The 25,905-nt window shown below is 36.3% G+C and overlaps 1 protein-coding gene across 1 annotated transcript; it reads right to left on the bottom strand.

Annotated features, from left to right (window-relative positions):
• Positions 1–647: 647 nt before the first annotated feature.
• PYGO1 (pygopus family PHD finger 1) lies at positions 648–24,125 on the bottom strand. The gene is made up of 4 exons (XM_077748381.1): positions 23,986–24,125; positions 6,006–6,079; positions 4,636–4,721; positions 648–3,577 (listed from the first exon to the last, which is right to left on the bottom strand). The coding sequence occupies exons 1-4, from the start codon at positions 24,123–24,125 to the stop codon at positions 2,453–2,455; spliced, it is 1,425 nt and encodes a 474-aa protein (XP_077604507.1). The 3' UTR covers positions 648–2,452.
• Positions 24,126–25,905: the final 1,780 nt, after the last annotated feature.

The raw sequence follows: 25,905 nt of genomic DNA, 5'->3' as shown, positions 1-25,905 counted from the left end.
TACTTGAAAATGGAAAAGAATCACATTATGAATCAAGTATCTTTAGACTAGCTTGGGAGAGGTTATTTCACTTTCACACAACTACTGAAAGTGTAAGCAACAGATGGCTTAAGAAACTGCAAAATTGATTTTAACAATAAGTACAACTCAAGTACTAGCAAGAAAAATGTTAACTCCTGAGGACACTGGACGGTTCTACTCAATATCTAACTGTACTTAAAAATCATGACCCGATGCTAGGAGTAAGCATATAGCATGCAGTGCTATTTCTTAAAAATAAGCACTCACTAGGATTTCAAGAACATGATTCGGTTCTTAAACATTTAAAAAACTGTGTATCTCTAATAAAAACTATAATGTAAGCAAAATGGGATTTTCAAGTATGCTACTGAACACATCAAATGTCAAAGTCAGCCAAAAATACTGCATTTAACCTGCTTCAACTGGTAAAGTTGTCACACAGAGGAGTACCTAGTACTAGAATTTATATAATTTCATTTCCTAAAACTGTAAAGATATATATTTTACAACTATATTGAAAATATTTTGTACTCACCTCTACTAGTCACAGGTAAATGGAGAAAACCTTCTACTACTTTGTACCATATGAAATTGCTGTTTTCGTAGGTCAAAATTAAAACACTGTATTTAAAAAAATAAGTTTTATTCAATCAAAATATGTATCATGAGCATTAATAACTCTTCTAATAAGATATTAAATATTTCATTTTAAAAAAATTTTGTCATTTGTTCAGCTATATAAATTGTTCAGGTCCTCCAATTACTGCTTCTTAATTGGAGAACATGCTGTTTCTTAAAAAAAGCTTCAAATGATAAAAAGGATGGTAGTTCATTGGATAAAGGTCTGGTGACTACAATGGACATGATGACATTTAATATCCCAATTCAATTAACTTTGCTTTCGTGGCTTGTGACATGTGAGATCAAGTGCTGTCATGTAAAAGTGTGGGCTCATGTTTACTAACCAAAGGACATTTCTTGATCAAAATTTTCATGCATAATTTTAGTTTCTTAGCAATATGCTGCTGATGTCACTTTACCAGGGTTTAAATAGTAGTAATTATTCCTTTGCAGATCACCATATGGCCTTCAGAATTTTTTGGTCATAATGATAATGATGGCACAACTTTGAGAACTTCAACAATATCCAACCATTGTATAAATTGCTACCAATTGTCACAGAGTATCTTTCTTTTTTGGTCACAGGTTACGATTCACTCTAAAAATAGGTTTCTGCTGCTTTGAATCTTAATGAGTACACCTCCACTATCTTCATTCTTGATCATCTCCCAGGAGGATGTTCTTGGGTCCATCTTTCCACTTTTCCCAGTCACAGCAGAAGCTCTTGCTGCTTCAAGACCTTGAATTGTTGTTTGTGAGTTAGCTCTCACCCTGGCTCTTAATTGGTCTTTAAGATGGATTCTGATCTCCCCTGAGGCTCATTTTTGAATCCAGATTCCCCAGAACAAGATTTTTCAAACCACCACTGAATAGTTCTTTCCCCAGTGGAGGCTTGTAGGGCCAACTTGATGTTTCCAGCTATCTCATTTGCAGTATGTCCTGGCTTGAAATCATATTAAAAGAAGTATCCATAATTCTTCTAAGGATACTATATTATTTATTTCTCTGGAAAACAATAACAAAACAACTGGATAATCAAAGGAAATTGAAGAGTGAAGAGCATAATACTGTTACAATTCTAAATAGCACAACTAGAAACATACTTCACTTCAACTCTACTAATTGCAGTCAATTTTCAACTGATCTAATATTAGCAATTTCATGTGGTACACTCCACAAGTCAATCAACAAATACTTACTGAGCATCTACTATATGCTAACATCTGTCTCCTATCTGTACAAACAGATATCTTGGAAAGACTGACTTGAAAATAGTAAAGTCACTAATTTCAAGGACCTTAGTGGGGAGAAATCTGGTGTCATACTCTATTATCTTTTAAAACATCCACTGAAATGTATGCTTTCTTCCATGTTATAGCTACATGTTTTTTTTAAACATATGTCAAATAGATCCTTGAAACATTTTTTGAACTGTTTACTGTAATAGTGCCAAAGTTCAGCTCTGCAGTGTACATTTTTCAATGATTCTAACTTTTAAAAGTCAAAACTTGCCTACATTTGCTATATATTATTTTGAAGCTTCAAGAGGCTTTTATGTTTATGATTAACAACAACTAACATTTATTTGTATAGTACTTTCTAAAGCACCCCAATATACATTATTCTCATTTACGATAGCAAACAAAGACAATACAAAATTTGCACTGGTAATGAAGTAGAATATTAATAAAAACAGAAAGGTAAATAATCTTTTTGTATGTGCATTTAAAAAAATAATGTAAAACATTAAAATCCTTTGTCACTGAACCTCTGAAAGACACAGGAAAAAAAATCACTTTAATGCCTGTGATTAAGCATCACTGCCCACTGCAGGAGGACCAAAAGTTTCCCTCGTACGCATTAACTGGACATCTTTGTCAGCCATACAGGTATCACAGCCCCACACTGCTGATGCTTCTGCAGTTAGGAGGCCATAAGCTGTTTCAGTCATTCCAGTACAGATCCGATGAAACCATTTCTGACAAGAGGCTTCACATAAGATGGCATCCTGATCATCATTCACTTCATTTGTACAAATTCCACAAGGATACACTGGGTCAGAAGAAGAATGGCCATGACGGCTTGGGTGGAGAGAGGATTTATTGCTTTTTTCAGTGGTGCACGCATCTGGGGCACCTCTAGGTTGTCGTGGCTTATTCTGTGTCCCATTTGCATGGCTGTTATTTGTCGCTTCTGTGGTACTCGAACGGCTATTCTCTTGACTTACTGCATTGTTTCGATTAACATTTTTTAATTCAATATTACTCTGATTCACTGTGTCATCCATATTTAAGTGAGGTGGATGAGCAGAGGAATTTTGATTAGTGTTTTTGGTTGCTCCTTGACTAAAGTCTTGTTTCTGGGGTGGTGCTTTTGCTTGACCGAAAGTGTTTGGGGGAGGAATAAAAGAATGATTAGATTCTAATGGAGAAGTAAAATTTGAATTATTTCCAGGGACAAAGTTAGATGCCAAGTCAGGGTTAGATACTTGGTTAGCATTCTGTGGAGGAATCTGATTGAAGTTTTCAGCAGGATTTTGTCTAAAATGTTGATTAGGCATGTTAACATTCTGACTTAGTGCATTATTATAAGATGGATTTCCAAAGCTTGAATTATCATGTGGCCCAAAGTTAAAAGCATGAGGCCGATTAAAACCCATGCCCAAAGGATTCTGAGGAAATGGGTGTGGCTGATTCCTGAGTGAGTAAGGGCCACAGTATGGGGAAGACATTCTTGGAGGAACGTGAGGTGGCATTCTGAATGTGCTATAGCCTCCAAAGCCAGGATAACCAGGGCCAAGATATGGATTGGATGAAGGTAGTGGTTTATAGGAAATAGTATTATAGTTGTCATCAAATGGATTAGCAGCCACTAGATGGTCAGAGTTTGGATTCGGTGGTGGAGCATACTCAGACAATGGAGGAAAAGAAGGCCCCTGAAATGAAAATGTAGAGTAAAATACATGTATTGATCAAAGAAGTCATTAAAATTGTTATCTTAACATGTAAGAACCTAGTTTTAATCAAATTTCTCTTGCTATGTGTTATGAAAATTTAATTCAGCTGACCTTTCAGTTCCAAATAATTTTCATATTTAATTATATTCAATGATTAAAATGTGTAGATTTCTTCCATTTAAGAAAGGAAATAAAGGATGCTTTTCTGAGCTCAAATTCATTGTTACTTCAAATATCAAAGGTTTTTAACCTTCAAAAGAAGCTTCATTACATAATTTGCATTTAATATGCTTAACTTTAGTTCTAGAATGTTTCACTTAAAATTCTAACTAAAAGTACCTGTTACACCCTCCCCAATAACCATAAAATTAAGTAACAATAAACAGGATCTAAGTTTTTTTACTAGCTTAACTTCAGGGAGTAGCTATTAAAGTATTCCCCAAGCACTATGCTCTTGGCCCCAGAATGGAAAAATAAACTTCCAGTCTTAGTCACACTGCAAGTTTAAGGGGTGGTGGCCAAAATGGAAAAAAATAATCCTTACATACATCATATTTACTTGCAGTCTTTAAAACAAAAAGAGTGCTTCAAATTTACAGAAGATAAAAACCAGAAAAGCCTGTTTTGATAACTATTTATTCAACCACAAGTTATACATAAAAGTTGCTTCCCCATGACTGCTCAATAATACGTACATACTACTGAATTATTGTAATAGCTAAACATTACTTCAGGTTAAACCTGTGTCCATATATTTTAAATCTCTTAGTAGAACTACAGGCATCTCTGCTGTTTAAGTTAGATTTAAGAATAAACATTTTAATTTGTCTGCCTACACTTCCTTCTTTCAGTATCCACTCCAGGCCTATAGGCCAACAATAATCATTGGTTACAGAGTTAAAAAAAAATCACTGTAGAATTCACTTTTAGGTTATGAATGAGGGCAGGAAATAAACCCATGATCAAATTTAAATTTACCTTATTAGCCTGATCATATCAGTGGACAAAAACAGTTATTAAAGAAACTGTCAATTTACCTGTGTATTTGTCTTGCGTTTTTTCTTATCTGGGCTTCCTAGTTGTACACCTGGTCCTCCTAACCCATCCAGTCCACTATCACCACCTAAAAGAAAATAAAATCCAGATAACATTTCTACTTGTAACTGAAACTGTATATCTCTCATAGCAATATCTATCATAATTACCTGTTAATATGTGTTCTATTTTTGTTAGATAAAAGCAATACTAAGATTTTTAAAAAAAAAAAAAATCTTTGTTTTTCAAAGTCTTCCCCATAATTTCAGTCAGAAACAGTCATTCATCTCTACTTCCATGGCATTTTTTATTACTCTTTCAGTGAGAAAGAAACTCTCTGTGCTGCCCTTGAACCTTTAGTCATCTGGTTTCCTATCCCTGAAGCAAACACTAGTTTCTGCTCTATCTTTCTAGGTAATCTAGATAATTCTAAATAATCTAGATAAATCCCAATATAGTATCTTTCGTGGGGTGTACACACTATACACAATGCCACTGTACACTTGCTTTCTTCTTGGAAATCATTCCATATTATTAAATACAGAAATGCTCTATCCCCTAATAACTGAGTAGTATTTCACAGTATGATTATACATTCTATTTCATTAAACTAGCCCCCTCCCCATTGATGGATATTTAGATTGTCTCTAAACTTTGCTGTCTGCAATGAAAATCATGCATAAATGGCTTAAAATACACGTACAAATCATCCCTAGAACTGGAATTAAGACGCTAAAGGAATGTGGCCTTTTAACTCTTAAAGGTATTGATCAAGTACAATGTATGTGAGTATTATTCTCTCAACAGTATATGATCAAGGAAAAGCAAAACCTCGACTATGAATTAAAGAAGTTAAAAAAGTTTATTGACAGATTTTTTTTCCATTAGAAAAACACTTATTATGGAGGAGTCTGGATCTTTTATAAAAGTAGATAGAAGAATAAAGTTATGTACATACATATACAGATACACATTTGTAATAGGTTAATAAATAAGCAAGCTCAGTGCGTTGACAATTAAGAGGAGACTTGCTCACAAATATGGATTCTGAGAAAGGGGCATTTAAACTGAGACCTAAAGGAGGATAACAAATCTCTCCGTAAAGAGCATACGAAAGAGCCTCTAGGCAGAGAACAGCATGTGTCAAGATTCTTAAGTAGAAGGAAGCTTGATGTGTTTGGGAAATCTAAAAGATGCCAGTGTGTTAAGGGACTCTGGAGAATGCCACTAGAAAGGTTAGAGACAGGCAGGGTCCAGATGATTTTAGAGCACAATGGAGTGAATGCGTCCCACTAAAATTTTTATTTTGAAACCCTAATGCACAATATTATGATATTTAGACGTAGGGCCCTTGGAAGGTAATGAAAGTTACATCCAGTATGAGAATCAGGCCCTTCTGATGGGATTACTGGCGTCAGGAGAAAGAAGAGTGTGCTCGCAGACCACCTATGAAGTACAAATACAGGAAAGCCAGGCAAGAACATGGGCAAGAAGGTGGGCATCTGCAAATCAGAAAGAGAGCACTCACCAGAAAGTGAACTGGCCAGCACCTTGATCTTGGACTTCCTAGCCTCCAGACTGTGAAAAAATTAATTTCTGTTCTTTAAGCCACCCAGTCACTGATTTTTGTTCTTGCAGACCATGTAGACTAAGACACAGAACCTTGTAGCTTATGCTAAGGAATATGAATTTTATCTGAAGAACAGTGGATGATCATTTAAAGGTTTTGAGTAGGAAACTGATGTGATTTATGTTTTTAAAAATATTGTATTCGCAATTGTGTTAAGAATGAATTAGAGATGGGTAGAAGCAGGGAGACCACTATTTTACAATAATAGTTCAGGGAAAGAAATGTCACTTAGCAAAAAAGAGAAATCAGTATGTTGGATGTAGTCCCCCACCTAGACAAAATGTGAAGCAGATTTCTCTAAGAGCTATTTATAAAAGTTTAAATACTGTGAAGGTGGAAAACTGACAAACTAACAAAATTCAGTTAAGGATTCTGGATGTTAAATTAATATTTAAACAAAAAATTTTCTTATATACAAACTAAAACCAGTCAAAAGATAGAGTAGAAGAAAACTTTTCACTTATAGGAACAAAACTAAACTAAAATGGGAAGCAATAAATTTTAAAAATGCACAAGGTCAGTATGAATAAAAACTTTCAAAAGTCCTATATTGAGAGACATATAGGAAGACCTCTAAAAAGTGGAAAGGGTATTCCCTATTCTGGCTAGCCACCTAGAACAAAATAACATTGGTTTTTTTGTTTGTTTGTTTGTTTTGTTTTTTAACCTCATTTATTATCCCAAACAGTCCTGCTGTGCTCTCCTCAGAGGCATTAAGTAGCCTAAGCAGTAACCCTATTCTCAGATATCTGAGCCTCCACTGCGCCCCTCATGTGAATTTATATATTCTAATAATTTCAACTTCTTTCCTTTGTCTCACAGGCTTAGGAATGGTAGCTGTTTCCCACAGTTGATACCTCTGTGAAAACTTTAGTATCCTATTTTGCTACTTCAGTTTAATGTCTGTTAATAATACCTTGTATTAAATTCTTTCTGTTAAAAATAACTGGTAGGGTTTTTATCTCTTGGCTAGACATGGGAACCTGTTATTACTACTAAGTTAGCATCATGCCAGATATCTAGCTTATTATCTACTTACATACTTTCCCTTCTGTGTATATAGAACAATAGTAATACCTTTACAAAGATAGGATATTATTTTTTAAATAAAAGTATTAAAATTTAACTTAATTAGAATTTAATAAAGGAAAAAAGAAGTGAAACTGAAGAATGTATTAAGTGTTTCTTTACCATAAGAAAAGTTAAAAAATATTTTTTTAAATGTTTATTTACTTTTCAGAGAGAGCACAAGTTGGGGAGGAGCAGAAAAAGTGGGAGACAGAGGATCCCAAGCTGGTTCCATGCTGACAGCCTGATGCAGGGCTTGAACCCATGAACTGTAAGATCATGGCCTGAAATGAAGACCCTTAATAGCCAACTGAGCCACCCAGACACCCCCCACCATAAAAGTTGTTGTTGTTTTTTTTTTGTTCTTGTTTTTTTGGTTTTTTTTTAGGGGCACCTGGGTGGCTCGTTGGTTCTGCATCCAACTTCGGCTCAGGTCATGATCTCCCAGCTCGTGGGTTCAAGCCCTGTTCAAGCTCTGTGCTGACAGCCAGCTCAGAGCCTGGAGCCTGTTTCAGATTCTGTCTCTCTCTCTCTCTCAGAAATAAATAAAAAACATTAAAAAAAAAAGTTTAAAAAAATTTTCACGTTTATTTTATTTTTGAGAGAGAGTGAGAGCGAGCACATGTGTGACCAGGGGAGGGCAGAGAGGGAGGGAGATACAGAATCTGAAGTAGGCTTCCGGCTATGAGCTGTCCACATAGAGTCTGACGCAGGACTCAAACTCATGAGCCATGAGAACATAACCAGAGCTGAAGTCTAACACTTAAGCAACTGAGCCACCCAGGTGCCCCTGCAATTCACGTTTCATCTAATTTTGTTGAATTATCATTCTGTCTTTGAGCTCTTGGTTTTTTTCATTTTTTGTTTTTATTAATGCCTAGCACTCAAAGTACATTTAAGATATTTCCTTCTGGGGGTGCCTGGGGGGCTCAGTCAGTTAAAGGTCCAACTTCGGCTCAGGTCATGATCTCACAGTTCATGGGTTTGAGCCCCACGTTGGGCTCTGTGCTGACAGCTCACTCAGAGCCTGGCGCCTGCTTCAGATTCTCTATCTCCCTCTCTCTCTGACCCTCCCCTGCTCATGCTGTCTCTCTCAGAAATAAATAAAACATTAAAAAAAAAAAGAGAGAGAGATTTACTTCTGTCTTTTAAGTTATAGGCCTTCATCTCCTACATGCTGTTTCTTCTTTCTTTTTTTTTGTTATTTCATTCATTTGCTGTAGTATGTTTGCATAACTATGGGTTTTTTATGTTTATTATTTTCAGAGTGAGTGAGTGAGTGCATGCACAAGCAGGGGAGGGACAGAGACAGAGAATCCCAAGCAGATTCAGCACTATTGGTGTAAAGCCCAATGCAGGGCTCAAACTCATGAACTGTGAGATCATGACCTGACCTGAAGTCAGATGCTTAACCAACTGAGCCACCCAGGAGCCTCTGCTTTTATTTTTATCTTACAATCCTGTCTAGATCTTTTACTTGCTCTGAATTTACATGGGTGACTTTCTGACTTTCTTCTATTCACATCTAAGATTTGTTGGTTATATGCTGTATATATTGAGATAATCATGTGATTTTTTTTTCCCTTTAAATTATTTTACTGCTCAAGACTGGCATTCCTGAAATAAAACCAACTTACTTTTATATGAATGTTATCATTTCTATATGACTAGAAATACTAATATCTCTTTAGAACGCTTGCCTATATTAGTAAGATTAACCTGTTGTGTTTCTTTGGAACATTCAGGTTCTTAATTCTGACTTTTTGTTAAGTGTACATCTACCTAGTTGTGGGGTACAGTAACCCACTGACATGGGATGGTTTCCCTGTGTTCCTGACTCAGTTTGCATCCCTGGAGACTTCTGCCAGAGGTAGTCCTGTTTTGTTTTGTTTTTAACTTGTTTTGTTTCACTCATTATTTCCTTACTGAAGATAATGAGAAGATAAGAGTACTCATTTAATTTGCTTCTCCTCAGACATGGGGTTATTAGGAAGAAGTCTCAAAATTCTGTAAATCATCAACAGCTTCCAAGGGCAGAGGTTGTCTTAGGAGCGAAAGACAGTACACTTGTGGCTGTTTCTACTTTTGGGCTACTATGAATAATGTTGCTGAATATTTATGTACAAGTTTTGTTTTTTATATGAACATATGTTTTCAATTATCTTGGGTATATACCTGGTGATCGAATCACTGGGCAATATGGTATCTCTAAGTTTAATGTTTTGAGAACTGCCCAACTGTTTTCCATAGTGGCTGCACTATTATATACTCCCAGCTAAGTCTGAGGGTTCCAATTTCTTCACATCCTCCCCAACACTTATTTCCTATTTTTTTTTTTTTAACATTTATTCATTTTTGAGAGAGATAGACTGCGAGTGGGGGAGGGGCAGAGAGAGAGGGAAATACACATTCCAAAGCAGGATCCAGGCTCTGAGCTGTCAGCACAGAGCCCAATGCAGGGCTTGAACCCATGAGCGGTGAGATCATGACCTGAGCTCAAGTCAGATGCTTAACTGACTGAGCCACTCAGCCGCCCCTCTTACTTGTTTTTTAAATACTGCCATTCTAACAGGTATAAATTAGTAACTCATTATGGTTTTAAGTTGCATTTTCATAATTACTAATGATGTTGACATCTTTTCATGTATTTACTGATCATTTATACATACATATCTCTTTTCTTTGAAGAAATGACTCATCCAATCATTTGCCTATATTTTAGTTAGGTTGTTTAGCTTTTTTTTGTTGTTAAGTTGTAAGAATTTTTTTTATGTATTCTGGATACTAGACTCTATCAGTTATAATATTTGCAAATATTTTCTTCCAGTCTGTGGGCTGTCTTTTCACTTTTGATAGTGTCCTTTGACACACCTTTTTAATTTTGATAAACTCCAATTTATTTATTTTTCTTTTGCTTAGATAAAACTAGATTTATATACTTCAAAGGTACTCATTTGCCTCCTTAAAATCTTATACACATACTGTCTTCCTTAGCAGAACACAAAAGACAAAAATGAAAACTTGTGGTTCAAATAAAGGATTCCTATTTTTGAATTCTTTGATGTGGTAGTAATCCTATTTCATTAGATGGGGTAGTAAAGAAGTAATAATGAGATCCAGTCCACCCCTCAAAGTCATTGATTCAGAATCTGATAGTTCAGGAATGAATGACTCTATTACTAATTTATAACTATTCAGTAGCCTATATAAAATGAATTGATGATACCCTGTTAACAAATTGTATTCACTTTTCCTTAACAGTATATGTTGACATGCAGAGCAGAGAAATGTATTGTTCTCAAATCTGAATACCTAGAAATTTTGATGACTTTGGAAGGGTAAAAGAATTCAGCAATGCTTTTAGAGCTCAAATAATAAAGTGGTTATATAAATAAACAAAGATACCAAACATCAAAGTTCTGTACGTCTTAACATCTGTCATGGGTATTTCATTATAACAAAAATATAAATAGAAAAATTTAATTGCTAAATATAAAAAAATAAAAACAATTACTAATAAATTAATCTTTGATCTCCAATCTAGAATATATAAATTAGCACTCAGAGCATTAAGAATACTGAATAATTATAATGTTACAATTAAAATGCTATAATTTAAAGACAGACAAAATGTACTCTTAATGGTATTTACCATCTTTGTTCACTTTCCAAAAACTTAGTAATAACTGGCTGTGTTCACAGTAAGGCAAGGCAAGGCAAGGCTCTGACACTGGCCGTCATTTAAATAAACTTATTATTTTCAATTAATCTGTGAGTAAAATGACCTAAAATTCTTTTTAGAAACCAACTTCTATGACACAGTATAAATATCGCTCTCCATAAAGCAAATAGTTCTGACTCTTGTCCTTACCTAGGTCCTTCTTGCTGCTACCTATAATACTGATGGTTCTTCTCTAGGGGTAATCATTAATATTAGATCAGATTCATAGGCATCAGGGCTAATTAGAATGCAAGCTACCAAGAACTTCCATGATTCTCTTTAAAAATAAAGTGAAAGGTCAGAATCTAGGAAAGGGGAAAGTAGTGGTTATTAAGCTAGTCATTTAGGTTACCCTGAGAACTTTTGGTACCAAAGCTTCTCTCTAGCTGCTCTAAAAGCCTGTTGCTGCTAACTCTGCAAGGTAAACCATGACTATTCAGTCAGGAGCTAAGAACTGTGGGTAGAGAACCAAGAAAATGGGAATTGCCAAAGCATATTATTAACACAGGCTACTGTGATACTTTTAATTTGTTAATACCCCAATTTCTTTATCTCATCTCTTTACCCTACCTGCCCAGTTACCTCTCAATGCACAAGGGGAACAGACTGTGGGAGGATGATCATAAAATAGAACAAGAAGCCTCTCTCATCTTAAGAAAACAAAGGAATTTTATCTCTCCAGATATTATCACATTATGCCACTTAATCTCAATTAAACAGAATAATTCTTTTATCTCTTTTTACCCTTTAACCTTTTTTTAGAGCTGGAAGTTGAAGTTATATGTCTCTTAATAGTCTTCTAGGTGAGTCTAACTTGTTAAACAAGGTAATTTTTCCCATCTAAAGATTTTATAAATTAAAGATTTTTAAATATGAAATCCATTTGTAACTGGAGATAACCAATATGCCCCATAAAGAGTTCAAAGTAATGGTCATAAAAACGCTCACTGGACTAGAGAGAAGAGTGGAAGAACTCAGAGAGGACTTCAACAGAGATTGAAAAAACAAACAAACAAACAAAAAAACAATCAAAGTGGAAGACTACAAAAACTAGAAGGAATCAACAGTAGAGGATACAGAAGAATGGATCAGTGATCTAGAAGACAGGGTAATGGAAAACACCCAAGATGCATAGCAAAAAGAAAAAAGAATTAAAAAAAAATGAAGATAGGTTAAAGGATCTCTTGGGGAACATCAAGTGAACATTTGCATTAGAGGGGTCCCCAAAGGAGAAAAGAGAGAAAAAGGGCAGAAAGCTTATTTGAAGAAATAAGAGCTGAAAATTTCCCTAATCTGAGGAGAAGGAAATAGGCATCCACGTTCAGGAATGACACAGAGTCCTTAACAAGATGAACCCAAGGAGGTCCACATGACAACATATAATAATTAAAACATCAAAGGTTAAAAGATAGAGAATTGTAAAAGCAGCAATAGAAATGAAAATAGTTACATACAAAGGAAATCCCACAAGCATCATCTGATTTTTCAGCAGAAATTTTGCAGGCCAGAAGAGAGAGGCATGATATATTCAAAGTGCTGAAGGGAAAAAACCTACAACCAAGAATACGCTAGCCAGCAAGACTGTCATTCACAATTGAAGGAGAGACAAACAAAAATTAAAGGAGTTCATCACCCCTAAACTAGCCTTATGAGAAATGTTAAAGTAGCAAAATTAGTTTTATCTTAATTAGTTAAGAGAACTCACAAAATATCAAGATGCAAAATATGAAAACATATACATAAAATTGGGAGGGGAAGTAAACATAAAGTTCTTTTATAATGTGTTTGTACCTAACTGACCATCAACTTATGATACACTATTATTATATGCTTAGGATGTTATTTACAGACCTTATGGTCACCACAAACCAAAAATCTATAATAGATACACAAAAAGTAAAGAGAAAGAAAGCCAAATATAACACTGAAGAAAGTCCTCAATCACAAGAAAAGAGCAAGAGAAGAAGGAGTAAAAAGAACTACAAAACAACCAGAAAACAATGAACAAAATGGCAGTAAGTATATACTTATCAAAAATACTTTATATGTAAATGGTCTAAACACTCCAACAAAAAGACACAGGATGGGGCGCCTGGGTGGCTTAGTTGGGTGAGCGTCCGACTTTCGCTTAGGTCGTGATCTCGTGGTTTGTGGGTTCGAGCCCCGCGTCGGGCTCTGTGCTGACTGCCAGCTCAGAGCCTGGAGCCTGTTTCAGTCTGTGACTCCCTCTGTCTCTGACCCTCCCCTGCTCACGCTGTCTCTCTCTGTCTCTCCTAGAAATAAATAAAACATTAAAAAACAAAACAAAACAAAAAAAAACCCAAAAAGACACAGGGTAATGGAATGGATTTAAAAAACAAGAGCCTTATCTACGCTGCCTACAAGAGACTCACTTCAGACCTAAAAATACATATAGACTGAAAATGAAGGGATAGAAAAATAATATTCCATGCAAATGAAAGCAACAAACCAAAAAACCAAAAAAACAAAAAAAACCCCCTAGACTTTAAAACAGACTGTAACAAAGAACAAAGAAGGGCATTACATAATGATAAAATGATAAAATTGCATAATGAATAAATGATAATTGCAAATATCTTTGCACTCAATATTAGAGCAACTAAATCAGACAAATATTAAAAGGGAGAAACTGACCATAATATAATAATAGTAGGGGACTTTAATACCCCACTTATATATCAATGGATAGATCATCAAGGCAGAAAATTAGTAAGGAAATAGTGTCTCTGAACAATACATTAGACCAGATGGACTTAAAGATATATATAAAACATTCCATCCAAAATAACAGAACACACATTCTTTTCAGTGTACAAGGAACATTCACCAGAATAGGTCACATGTTAGGCCACAAACATGCCAAGTATCATTTACAACCACAATGGCATGAAATTAGATATCAATTACAAGAAAAAAACCTGGAAAATGCACAAACATGTGGAGGCTAAACAACATGCTACTAAACAACCAATGGATCAATGAAGAAATTAAAGAGTAAATAAAAAATACATGGAGACAAATGAAAATTAAGACATAATGATCCAAAATTTTGGGGACACAGCAATAGCAGTTCTAAGAAAGAAATTTATACGGATACAGACCTATCTCAAGAAGTAAGAAAAATCTCAAATAAACAATCTAACCTAAAGAGACTAAAAAGAGAAGAACAAATCCCAAGCCTAATACAAGGAGTAAAATAATAAAGATTAGAATGAAAATAAATGAAATGGAGACAACAACAAAAAAGGAAGATCAATGAAGCAAAGAGCTGATTCTTTGAAAACATAAAGCTCATAAAACTTCAGCTAAACACATAAAAAAAATAAAAACAAAAACAAACAAAAATCAAGAGAAGACCCAAACACAACCAATACCATAGAAATACAAGGAATTATAAGAGACTACTACAAAAATTTTATGCCAACAAGCTGGACAACCTAGAAGAAATGAATGTTTCCAGAAACATCCAATCTTCCAAAACTGAATAAAAAAGACATAGAAAATCTGAACACATACCAATTATTAGCAATGAAATTGAACTGGTAATCAAAAAACTCCCAAAACACAAAGACCAGGACCAGATGAATTCGAAGATGAATTCTACCAAATATTTATAGAAGAGTTAACACCTATTCTCCTCAAACTATTCCAAAATATAGAAAAAAGAAAGTTTCCAAATACATTCTAAAAGGTGAGCATCATCCTGATACTAACACCAAACACACTACTAAAGAAACCAAAATACAACTGTAGACCACTATCACCAATGAACACAGATGCAAAATATTAGCAAACTGCATTCAAATACATTAAAAGGATAATTTACCACCATCAACTGGGATTTGTTATGGGGATCCAAAGACAGTCCAACATCTGCAAAGCAATCAACATGGTACACCACACTAACAAAATGAAGGGTAAAAAAACATGATCATCTCAATAGATGCAGAAATAGCATTTGACAAAATTCAACATTTGTTCGTGGTAAAAACCTTCAACAAAGTGGGGAAACAAAGTAGAAGAAACATACCTCAACATAATAAAGACCACGTATAACAAACCCAAAGCTAACATCATACTCAAAGGTGAAAAACTGACAGCTTTTTCCCTAAGATCAGGAAAAAGACAAGGAAGTATACTTCCAGTGCTTTTATTCACCACAGTACTGGACGTCCTAGCCATAGTAGTCAGACAAGAAAAAGAGATAAAGGCATCCAAACTGGTATGGAAGAAGTTAAATCATCACTATTTGCAGAAAGCATGTGATACTACACACTGAAAACCTTAAGAGACTCCACCAAAAAACTATTAGAAGTAATAAATTAATTTGGTATTAAGTTGCAGGATACAAAATTAACATCTAGAAATCAGTTGTGTTCCCATACACTAATAACAAAGTAACAAAAAGAGAAATGAAGAAAACAATTCCATTTATAATCATACCAAAAATAGTAAAACACCAGGAATAGATTTAAGGAAGGAGGTGAAAGACCCTTACTCTGAAAACTATAAAACACTGTTGAAAAAAACTGAAGAAGACACAAACAAATGGAAGATATTCCATGCTCATGGATGGAAGGCTTAATATTGTTACAATGTCCATAGTGCCAAAGCCATTAACAGATTCAATGCAATCCCTATCAAAATGCCAAAGACATTTTTTAGAGAACTAAAACAAATATCCTAAAATTTGTATGGAATCACAAAAAGCCCCAAATAGCCAAGCAATCTTGAGTAAGAACAAAGCTGGAGACATCATAATCCCAGATTTCAAGTTATACCGCAATAGCTGTCGTAATCAAAACAATATGGTACTGGCACCAAAACAGATCAAAATAGATCAAAAGGTCAAAACAGAAAGAAATAAACCCATGTTAATATGGCCAATTAATCTATGCAAAGGAGACAAGAATACATAATGGCAAAAGATAGTCTCTTCAATAAATGGTCCTGGGAAAATTGGGACAGCTACATGAAAAATAATGAAATGGGACCCGTTCTCATACTACACACAAAAACAAACTTAAAATGGATTAAAGACCTACATATGAAGCCTCAAACTACAAAACTCCTAGAAGAAAACAGGCAGCAATTTCTCCGACATCAGCCACAGCAACATTTTTCTAGATAGGTCTCCTACGGCAAGGGAAACAAAAGCAAGAATAAACTATTAGCACTACACCAAGAAAAAAAAAAAAAGGTTCTGCACAGTGTAGGAAACCATCAACAAAAGGAAAACAAAATCTACTGAATGGGAAAAGATATATGTAGTGATATATCTCAGAAAGGGTTAATATCTAAAATATATAAAACACTTATACAACTCAACACTATGAAACCAAATAACCCAATTAAAAGATGGGCAGAATACAAAAATGTTTTATCAGAGGAGACATATAGATGGCCAACAGACCATAAAAAGATGCTCTACATCACTTATCATCAGGGAAATGCAAATCAAAACCCCAATGAGATATCACCTCACACCTGTCAGACTGGCTAATATCAAAGAGACAAGAAATTACAAGTATTAGCGAGGATGTGGAGAAAAAGGAATCTTGGGCTGTGCTGGTGGGAATGCAAATTGGTGCAGCTAACAGGGAAAACACTATGGATTTTTCTCGAAAATGTAAAAATAGAAATATCACAGGATTCAGTAATTCCACTACTTGATATTTACTCAAAACAAACAACACCAACTCAAAAAGATATATGTACACCTAGGTTTATTGCAGCATTATTTACAATAGCCAAGATATGAAAGCAACTTAAGCGTCTACTGCTGGATGAATGGATAAATAAGATGGGATACAAACACACATGAGCGCACACAATGGAATATTACTCAGCCATAAAAAAGAACGAGAGCTTGGCATTTAGGACATCACATATGGACCTAGAGGGCTTTATGCTAAATGAAATAAGCCAGACAGAAAAAGGCAAATAACCACATTATTTCAATAGACCAAGAGGGCTTTATGCTAAATGAAATAAACCAGACAGAAAAAGGCAAATACCACATGATTTCATTTGTATGTGTAATTTAAGAAAACAAGCAAACAAAAAAAGCAGAAACAGACCCACAAATACGGAGAACAAACTAGTGGCTGGCAGAAGGGAGGGGGGTGGGGGAAAGGAAAAGTAGATGAAGGCTGAGTGGGAGATACAGGCTTCCAGTTATGGAATGAATAAGGGGGATGAAAGTTACAGCATAGACAATACAGTCAAAAATACTGTAATAGCATTGTATGCTGACAGATGGTAGCTATACTTGTGGTGAACACAGAATAATGTATACAGTTGTCAAATCACTATGTTGTACACCTGAAACTAATCTAACACTGCACTTGTCAATTATACTTCAACTAAATAAATTTTAATATTTTATGTTTTCCTTCAAAAATAGATTTGCTTCAAGAGTAGTTCAAATAAGTATGCATTCTAGTATATGTGTATATTGGGTTAAGTACACGTAGTATGCTGAATAAATGACACAAACCAAGTCTGTGTCTCTCCCAAAATTTACGTGTTGAAATCCTAATCCTCAGTTTGATGGTACTTGGAGGTGGGGCCTTTGGAAGGTGATTAGGTCATGAGGGCAGAACCTCTACCCTGTAGGATGAATTGAATTCATGCCCTTATAAAACAGACCTGAAAGAGCTCCTTTGGCCCTTACACATGTTACAACAGAATGAGAAGACTGCCCAGGAAGTAGGCCCTCACCGGACACAGAATCTGCTGGCACCCTGATCTTGTACTTTCTAGACTCTAGAATTGTGCCAAATAAATAGCTATTGTTTATAAGCCACCCAGTCTATGGTATTCTGTTACAGCAGACTGAACTAAGGCAGTGCTTAACACAATGCCTGGCACACAGTGGACCCTCAAAAGTAGTTTTCATTTTGCTTTATTTTTTTTTAAAGTTTATTTATTGTGGGGGGGGAGTGGCAGGGAAAAGTTGAGAGAGAGAGAATCCTAAGCAGGCTCCGGGCCATCAACATGGAGCCTGATTTGGGGCTTATTCTATCATTTACTATGCATGTGAACATCTTAGCTAACAGCTTTACCTTCACCTGCAACATGTACTTCTGCAATACTGGTCTCTACCATGGAATGACAATATTAGGAATTAATATGTGAATATAGTATTTTAATACTCGCGCATTTGGTGAAATGGCCTTATATGACTGGAATGAAAGTGACATTATACCCTTTGTGATGCGCAGACTCTAGATCAATCTGGGCATGTAATGAATATTAAATTCTGAAAACTCTCAACATCTGTAATTTAAGGTTTTAAATATTTGTGGTTCTTATATCAGCTGCTCTCCCCAAACTAATGATCTTTTTATTACTGAGGTGCATGAGGTTTAAAGTGGCTAACAAAGGTAAAGCTTAGAGAGGGTGGGTGAATGGCATTCATGTATGAAGCTGACTCTATACAGTAATGCCACTAATAATAAACCTATTTTATTAACAAAGTCAACCAAATTTTTAAATAAAAAAATTTCAGGAAAAATGGAGAATAAAACTGCAAATATTCATAAAAATCATGTAATAAACTGTATATGTTCTTTTTGGCAAAACTGTGAAATCTGAGGGGTTTCTGCTTTTATAATTTTTTTGGTTCAGTCTTCTCTGTAAAGGGAGAGAACCTTCATTTCTGCTGAGTTCATACCCTCTCCCAATCAAAACAAGAAAAAATATCCTTAAGTTTTTTACCTATTGATTAAATATACTTAAAAGTGAATGCTGATCATATTATTTGTATTTTAGAATGCATATTCTAGTGCTGATTTTAAAAGTAAACAGATAACTTAAAGTAAACCAGGAATGGTTCAAAATGCTTTATGTATGCTAACACATTTAAACCTTTAAACAACTCTATAAGTACCAGTATTATTCTCATTTTTCAGGAAACTGATGTACAGAGGTTAAATAACTTGCCAAGGACCACACAGTTAGTAAACAGGAGAAATGAGATAAGAAACCCAGCAGTCACGCTCCACAGGCAAATGATGTATTGTTTCTCAATATTGTTATTAGCATGTCTATAGAGACTGGGAATAGGAAAGGAGACCCAAAATTACTCTTGACCATGCGTTAGGGATACCTTGAAGGTAAAGATGACTTAGACCCCTTGAATTGCTTGGAATAAGAATATTAAAAGGAGAATTATTTAATCTTCCCAAGAGGTAACTCCTGCACACCTCTGGGGAAAGCAAACTAGGAAGGCTAAATTAACTGAATTTATTGAAACCTCTTTGTTAACATTCATCAAATTAGATTTCAGAAACATCTGTTGAGTTTATTTAAGTGTAGAAATAAAAATAGTAATTCCTCCCTGTAAGGATCCCATAATCTAGAGAAAACAATTTTTCTTTCTTTTAAGCTCTTAAATTTAATGAGATAAATACTATGATACAGATGAGCACAGGATGTTGAGGGAATATAAGGAAATCCCGTCTAATAATGACTGAAGGAGGAGTATTAGGAAACACATCCTGGGAGGTTTCAACAGAACTAATGCCTTGAGGATGAGTATTCTACAAAAGGTGGGGAAAAGAGAGGGCAAGCCTAGCAGAGGGAACAGAATGTGCAAAGAAAGTTTTAAAGGCTCGAGAAACCATTATAACATCTCCAGACATGGAGCATAGGAGAGCGTTTCATGGAATACAAAGAATGGAGAAGTAAGGGGTAAGCCTGGACCAAATAAAAAAGGGCCAATACAAGAAGGTTGGATTTTTATCCAAAGACAATGGGGAAATAATAAAGAATTTTACAAAAAGAGTAACGTGAATTATGTTTTGGAGCACTACAGCAATGGAACACAGTGGCTAAGACTTTCAGTCCTAGAGCTCTAGCTTTGCCACTTACTAGCTGGTTAAATTTGAATGTGTTATTTAACCACGTATTACTTAACCTTTCTGAGCACCAGTTCCTCAACTATGAATGATAATAACACCTAACCCAAAGAGTTATTGAAAGGATTAAGATGATCAACTTAAACCAATTAACAAACTGCTTAGTAAATACTCAATAGATAGTAGTTATTTATCACCAGTGGTGATGTGGAAAATGGATAAAGAAGGACAAAACAGGAGGCTAGGAAACCAGTGAGAGGGCGATTATAATAATCAAAGAGATAAAATCTGGACTAAAGGAGTGGTTGTAGAAAGGTCAAAGAGATGGTGGATTCAAAACATAGTCAGGAGACATATATTCTAGGACTTTGGGACAGTGCTGGGTGGGAGTGGGAGGTAGGTTTGGGTCACTGGATAGTAGGGAATGTGGGAGAAAGAGCATTGTGGACATCCCACAGATAGATACCTTTCTGTATCTATTTATCTCCCTCTCATAAATCCACTCCTTTTATATTATGATGTTTCTCTTCTACCTCGCAGACTACTCCACATTCTGCTTTTCAGGGTCTTCTTTTTCTCTTTTGTCTCCTAAATATTAGCATTCCCCAAGCTGCTTTCCTCAATGCTTTTCTTTTCTCACTTTTTACTCTCTCAGGTGAGCGCTCTACTCCCAAGGCATCAATTAGTATTCACTTGTTTACTGATAACTTCCAGATCTCTTATTTCTGGCTCAGACCACTTCCCTCACTTCTAAACCATGTATATCCATTGTGCACATTGAAACATCCCAGGGGCATACTCACTTTCCTGATAATCTGCCTGGCCCTTATATGTACCAATTAAAAAACAGAACAAGAACAAAACTGCCCCAAATCTTTCCTTTAGACTTTCACTGGCTCTTTCATATGCTTCTTCTCCAATCATAATCCAAACCTTGCATATATTCACTCAACGTGGCCTACGTTTTTTTTAGTAAAGTCTACTTTTGTACTTTTATGACATTTCTGTGCTATTATCCCAGCCTAAAACACATCCTAACCTCTCCAATGGCATTGCTAACTCTGGTTAAAAACATTTTCTCCAGAATGAATGCCTCAACTTCCTTCTTCTCTCTAGATTTGTTTTTCTTCATTTTTTTTTTCTGCAAGACTCTTTATTTCAAATCCCGATGCTATTCCCCTTCTCTCACCAGCAGAGATCTGACTTACAAGAAGGAAGTCTTGTCTGTCTCATCCCCAGCTTCCCAGACCGAGTACATAGTACATGGTACTTATACATTGGGTTCATCTTTAAGTCTACAAATATGCTGAAGCCTTTTTTCAAGGGAAATAAAAAGACACTTTTCTCTCGACTTTCTCTAAGCTGTTGGCTGTCTTTCTGTTTACCACCTTTCTTAAGTCACATCTTTATCACTCTATTTTCATGACTTTTACATGTGGTTTTCTCCTGAAAGTGCCTTCTTAAAACCACTGCTGATTTTCTAGACCTTTTTCTAATCCCCCATCTACTTTGCTGCTCTTTCTACATCATTTCCACAAGGGAACATTCACTGTTTCTTACAACTCTTCTCCAGGAGGCATTCCTTGATTTCCTTAAAGAAGACAGGTTTTATGTTCCCTTATTTCCTACAGATGATCATAGTATTTATGCTGTTCGTAACTGACCACTACTTGCTAGTACCCTGGACTAAAAATTTCCTGAAGACAGCATTACGCCTTCTTTATCAATATTCCCACTGTCTGGCACTATGATTGCTCAATAAATATTTCCTGAATAAATGAATGGATGTTGTGATCAGATCCACACCTAACAGTTTTAAGAACACTGGATAATGTGAGTGTTGGTTAAAAATAACATTCTAAAAGAAAAAGCCATGTAAAATAGTATGAGGGGCTATAGACGATCAGAAAGCAGCGTAAAGATATGAGTTACTTCATGTATTCACTCATTCATTTATTTGGTATTTACCAGGGAAAGCAATGAAGGGAGAAACAGAAAGATAACCAAGATATTGCACCTATCTTGATGGATCTTTTTTAATGTTTATTTATTTTGTGAGAGAGAGAGAGATAGAGAGAGAGCGAGCACGAGCAGGGGAGGAACAGAGAGAGAGGGAGACACAGAATCCGAAGCAGGCTCCAGGCTTTGAGCTCTCAGCACAGAGTCTGATGCAGGGCTTGAACCCACAAACTGTAAGATCATGACGTGAGCCCAAGTTGGACACTTAACTGACTGAGCCACCCAGCCATTTATTTTTGAGAGTGAGCAAGCAGCATGGAGAGGCAGAGAGAGGGGGAAAGAGAGAGGCCCAAGCAAGGTTTGGGGCTCCATCCGAGGAACCAATTCCATCAAGCATGAGATGATGACCGGAGCCAAATTCAAGAGTTGGATGCTTAACCAAATGAGCCACCTGGGTGTCCCTCTTCATGGATCTTTCTTACAGTCAAGGGCTAAGGGTCTGGGGAAGGTAAGAACTGGTAGAAAATAGGATTAAGACACTTTGCCACTAAACAGCAATTCTGAATCTAGTATTAAACTATCAGGACAAGTTTGGAAACCACAAATCAGCTTCCACTGGTACACTTACCTTTTCAATCTAGGTCTAACAGCAGCAGTTTTCAAACCTTAATGGGCATAAAGGAACACCAGGGGATCTTGTTAAAGATGTAGAAAAATCTCCCCGAAATCCTGATTCTGTGGGACCCAAAACCTACATTTTAAATAAGCATCCCAAGGGATACGATACTTTTGGTCTACAGAATATAGTACTATAAAGTCCTTAGTCATTTATGTTGTCATAATTTTGCCACATCGGAGTTCCATCTGTAATATTATTTTCTTAATAATTTCTTCAAATTGAAACTCTGGTGGATGTATCTTAGCCTTATCCAAAACGAGGGTACTGTATCTCATATTTTTTATAATACACATGAAATAAACACATAACTATTTAAAAGTCCGTATACATGAATGGATGGGAACCAGTTTAAGAAGCACTGCTCACAGTTTATGTTCTGCAAAGACCACATCCTGCATGTAGTCTCAGGATATAAATTACAACAAAAAGTTTCAGGGCAGTGAAGTTCAGCAGAAATGTGCTTCAAAAGAGCTCATCTAGATATTCTGGTACCTTTTATAAACTAATCAAAAAATATTTTAAAAATTAATGTTATAGTCACTACAAAGTGACATAAAAATCCCACCTCCTACTGACTTTTTATTTTAAAAAGTGCTTTCTCTTTTATTTGGGTACTTAACTTGCAGGATATTCTTGAGCTGACACCTGAGCCAACTCCCAACAGCTAAGGCACCAAACTTAAAAGCAGTAACTGGAACAAAATAAAGACAGATCTGCGCTCTTGACCCACAATAATATACTCATTTTATTTAAAATTATATTTGATTAAGACCAATAACTGAGTTTAAAGGTATAAACTTGAGAGCTCTCTTTTCCTTCAACTCCAAAGTAATGTATAATAATAGGTAAAATAATATGGTAAAAATATCAGAGGAATAATTGTATCTCAGAAAGGTCTATTCCTTAAAGTGTTTGGCAACTCAAAATAACAAACAAAAAATAGAGAGCTGAAAGAGAAAAACCTTCACCCAGTGAAAGATTGTGCTAAAACCAATATTCTGCTCTAAATTACGTTTTTGCTTAAAAGCTAAGAAAATCAATCTCTACCTAAATATTCGAGGGATGTATTTTGGATACCACATTGGCCCTGTGTCACAATCCAATTCTGTGTGTTTAATCTCTAGTCACATGGAACAAAAACATAGATGAATGACTGTGGTTCTTGATCTCTACAACACTTAAGTCAACTACAAAATTTACCTTATTACTTACTGATTTTTAAAGCACTTTAACCTGTTAGGATGAAAGGGCTATTGTAACAGCCTCCTAACTAGCAGTTCTCTACAGTCTATTCTCCACAGAGCAGCCAGAGAAACCTGTTGAAAATAGAAGTCAGATCACTCTTCTCACCCTTTCTGCTCAGCTCATACTACTCTACTACTCTCCCTTTGCTCACTCTCCGCCAGTTACCATAACTTCTTTGCTGTTGCTTGAATACAGGAGGCAAATTCTAGACCCAGGGCCTTTGCACTTGCTGGAGACTGCTCTTCCCGCATATATCCACATGGCTCTGGTCTATCACTTCCTTTGGGTCCTGGTTCAAACATCATCTTCCACATGAGTCCTCTTACACATAATCAATACCTCTCCAACCTCAAATAGATTTCCTGCTTTACCTGCTTTGTTCTTCGCCAGAGCACTTACTATGTGACATTCTGTATTTTTTGTTTATCATCTGTTTACCCCACAAGAATATGAACTCCTGCTGGGTGAAGACTGTTTTTGCTTTGTTCACTGCTGTACCCCAGTGCCAAGAACAGTGCGTAGCTCACAGTACGTGTTCAATAAATATTTGCTTAATGAACAAACAGGGTTATTTCAACTTTGGGACTTTCAGCCTTAACCCTATTTTGAGCTAGAGATGACAGCTGGAGGACATCCCCCAAATTTCCCTCCGGTATCTGGCGTCTGTGAACTTACACGCATTATCTTTTGTCTGGTACAGTGTTCCCTCCGATTTTTCTTGGATAGGCAGCACAAAATTTCCTAACTAGTGTGCAAGGAAGAAGCAAACCAATCACGTATAAAATTGATTTTAGGTGATTCGATTCTTATCCATAAGCCAGTAAAGAAATGCCTTTGAAATTTATATAGTGTCTCCTCTCAAACCCAAGGAAAATAAGCTGTATATTTGTTGCCTTTGAGGGGTTGGAAGGGGGGCTGGGAGAGACGCGAAGGCCCGGTACACCTTCCTCAAAGCTTCAACTCTTGGGCAGTCCAACTTACTTTGCAGGGGGTGGGCATCGTTCGCGGTCTCTGCCAGGGGGTGTTTCTTTCTCACCCTTCGAGGTGCCTATTGTACTGTCTTGCGAATGAGCTGAGGTAGGAAAGCGGGGTACGGAAGGATGCTGAGTGCGGCTTGAACTGCCGCCTAACACAAAGTCGAGGAGGCGAGGGCTCCGCGCGGGTGTCTAGGGGCGAGCGGGCTCGGGGGCTGCGCGCCCGGAACCGCAGCCTNGGCAGGGCTTCTGCAAGGCAATGGCATCTCCGAACTTCGTCGGAGGCCACAGCAGGCATCTTGGCCTCGCAGCCAGGGATCTGAAAGACGAACGTACGATCCGAGAAAACTTTATAAGCGGGAGCTGGAGAGTTCTCGGCCGGCATGTGAAGACCCACATTCCCCGACTCCGTGTCCGTGCTCTGGACACCTGTTTGTTGAATGCCCCAACTTAAAGTTTTAATAACTTGACTCTTCAGGAAAGAGCGATGCGGAATTTAAGACAGCAAAGGAGGGTGGGTAGGAGCGGTGAGAAGGCTAGACCTGATTTAGACGTTACGTTTTAGGAGAAGGAGCCCCAGGGTGATTGTACTTTGGATTTGGTCACTGATTGCACATCCATCAGTTGGGCTGTGTGACCTGAGGCAACCTAGGCAACCTCTCTGAGTCTCAGACTTACGATATTTAAAAGGCAGTGGGGCCGCATCTCTAAGGTCTCATCTAGTTCTGATGTTCCTTGACTTTTACAAAACTGTTGCCCCTGTTTGTTGTTAGGTTTTCCAGTTATCCTACTAAAGGGAATCTGTAGGTGTAGGCTTTGATCTTCAGTCAGGTGAGACAATGGGTTTGATGTCGGAATCACTGAACAGCACTCATTAATCATATGAGGGCTACCACAAACAAAAGGAGTCTCATCCTTCTGAGACAAGACTCCTAAAAATCACTCAACTGCACAAAGAATATCAGAAAGAAGGTGTAAACATGAAACTAATGTATAGTCTTAACAGCTACCTAATAGACAAGCACCATAGCCACAGAATCAGCTTTAAAAGACAGGCTATGGTATGTTCAGGAGACAAAAGTTACCCTTTCTCTAGTAAGTTTTGAGGAAA

The sequence above is a fragment of the Crocuta crocuta genome, unplaced genomic scaffold (genome assembly GCF_008692635.1).
Source record: "Crocuta crocuta isolate KB4526 unplaced genomic scaffold, BGI_CrCroc_1.0 scaffold130, whole genome shotgun sequence".
NCBI classification, from domain to species: Eukaryota; Metazoa; Chordata; class Mammalia; order Carnivora; family Hyaenidae; genus Crocuta; species Crocuta crocuta.
Note: the sequence above shows the minus strand (reverse complement) of the source record. Positions and strands in the feature narration are given on the sequence as shown.

Coding starts and splice junctions, on each gene's coding strand:
- PYGO1 (XM_077748381.1), bottom strand. CDS start 24,125: ATGATGTTTGAACCAGGACCCAAAGGAAGTGATAGACCAGAGCCATGT. Junction 4,722..6,005: donor GCCTGATTCTCATACTGGAT/GTAACTTTCATT, acceptor ATTTTCTTTTAG/GTGGTGATAGTGGACTGGAT. Junction 3,578..4,635: donor AACGCAAGACAAATACACAG/GTAAATTGACAG, acceptor TTTTCATTTCAG/GGGCCTTCTTTTCCTCCATT.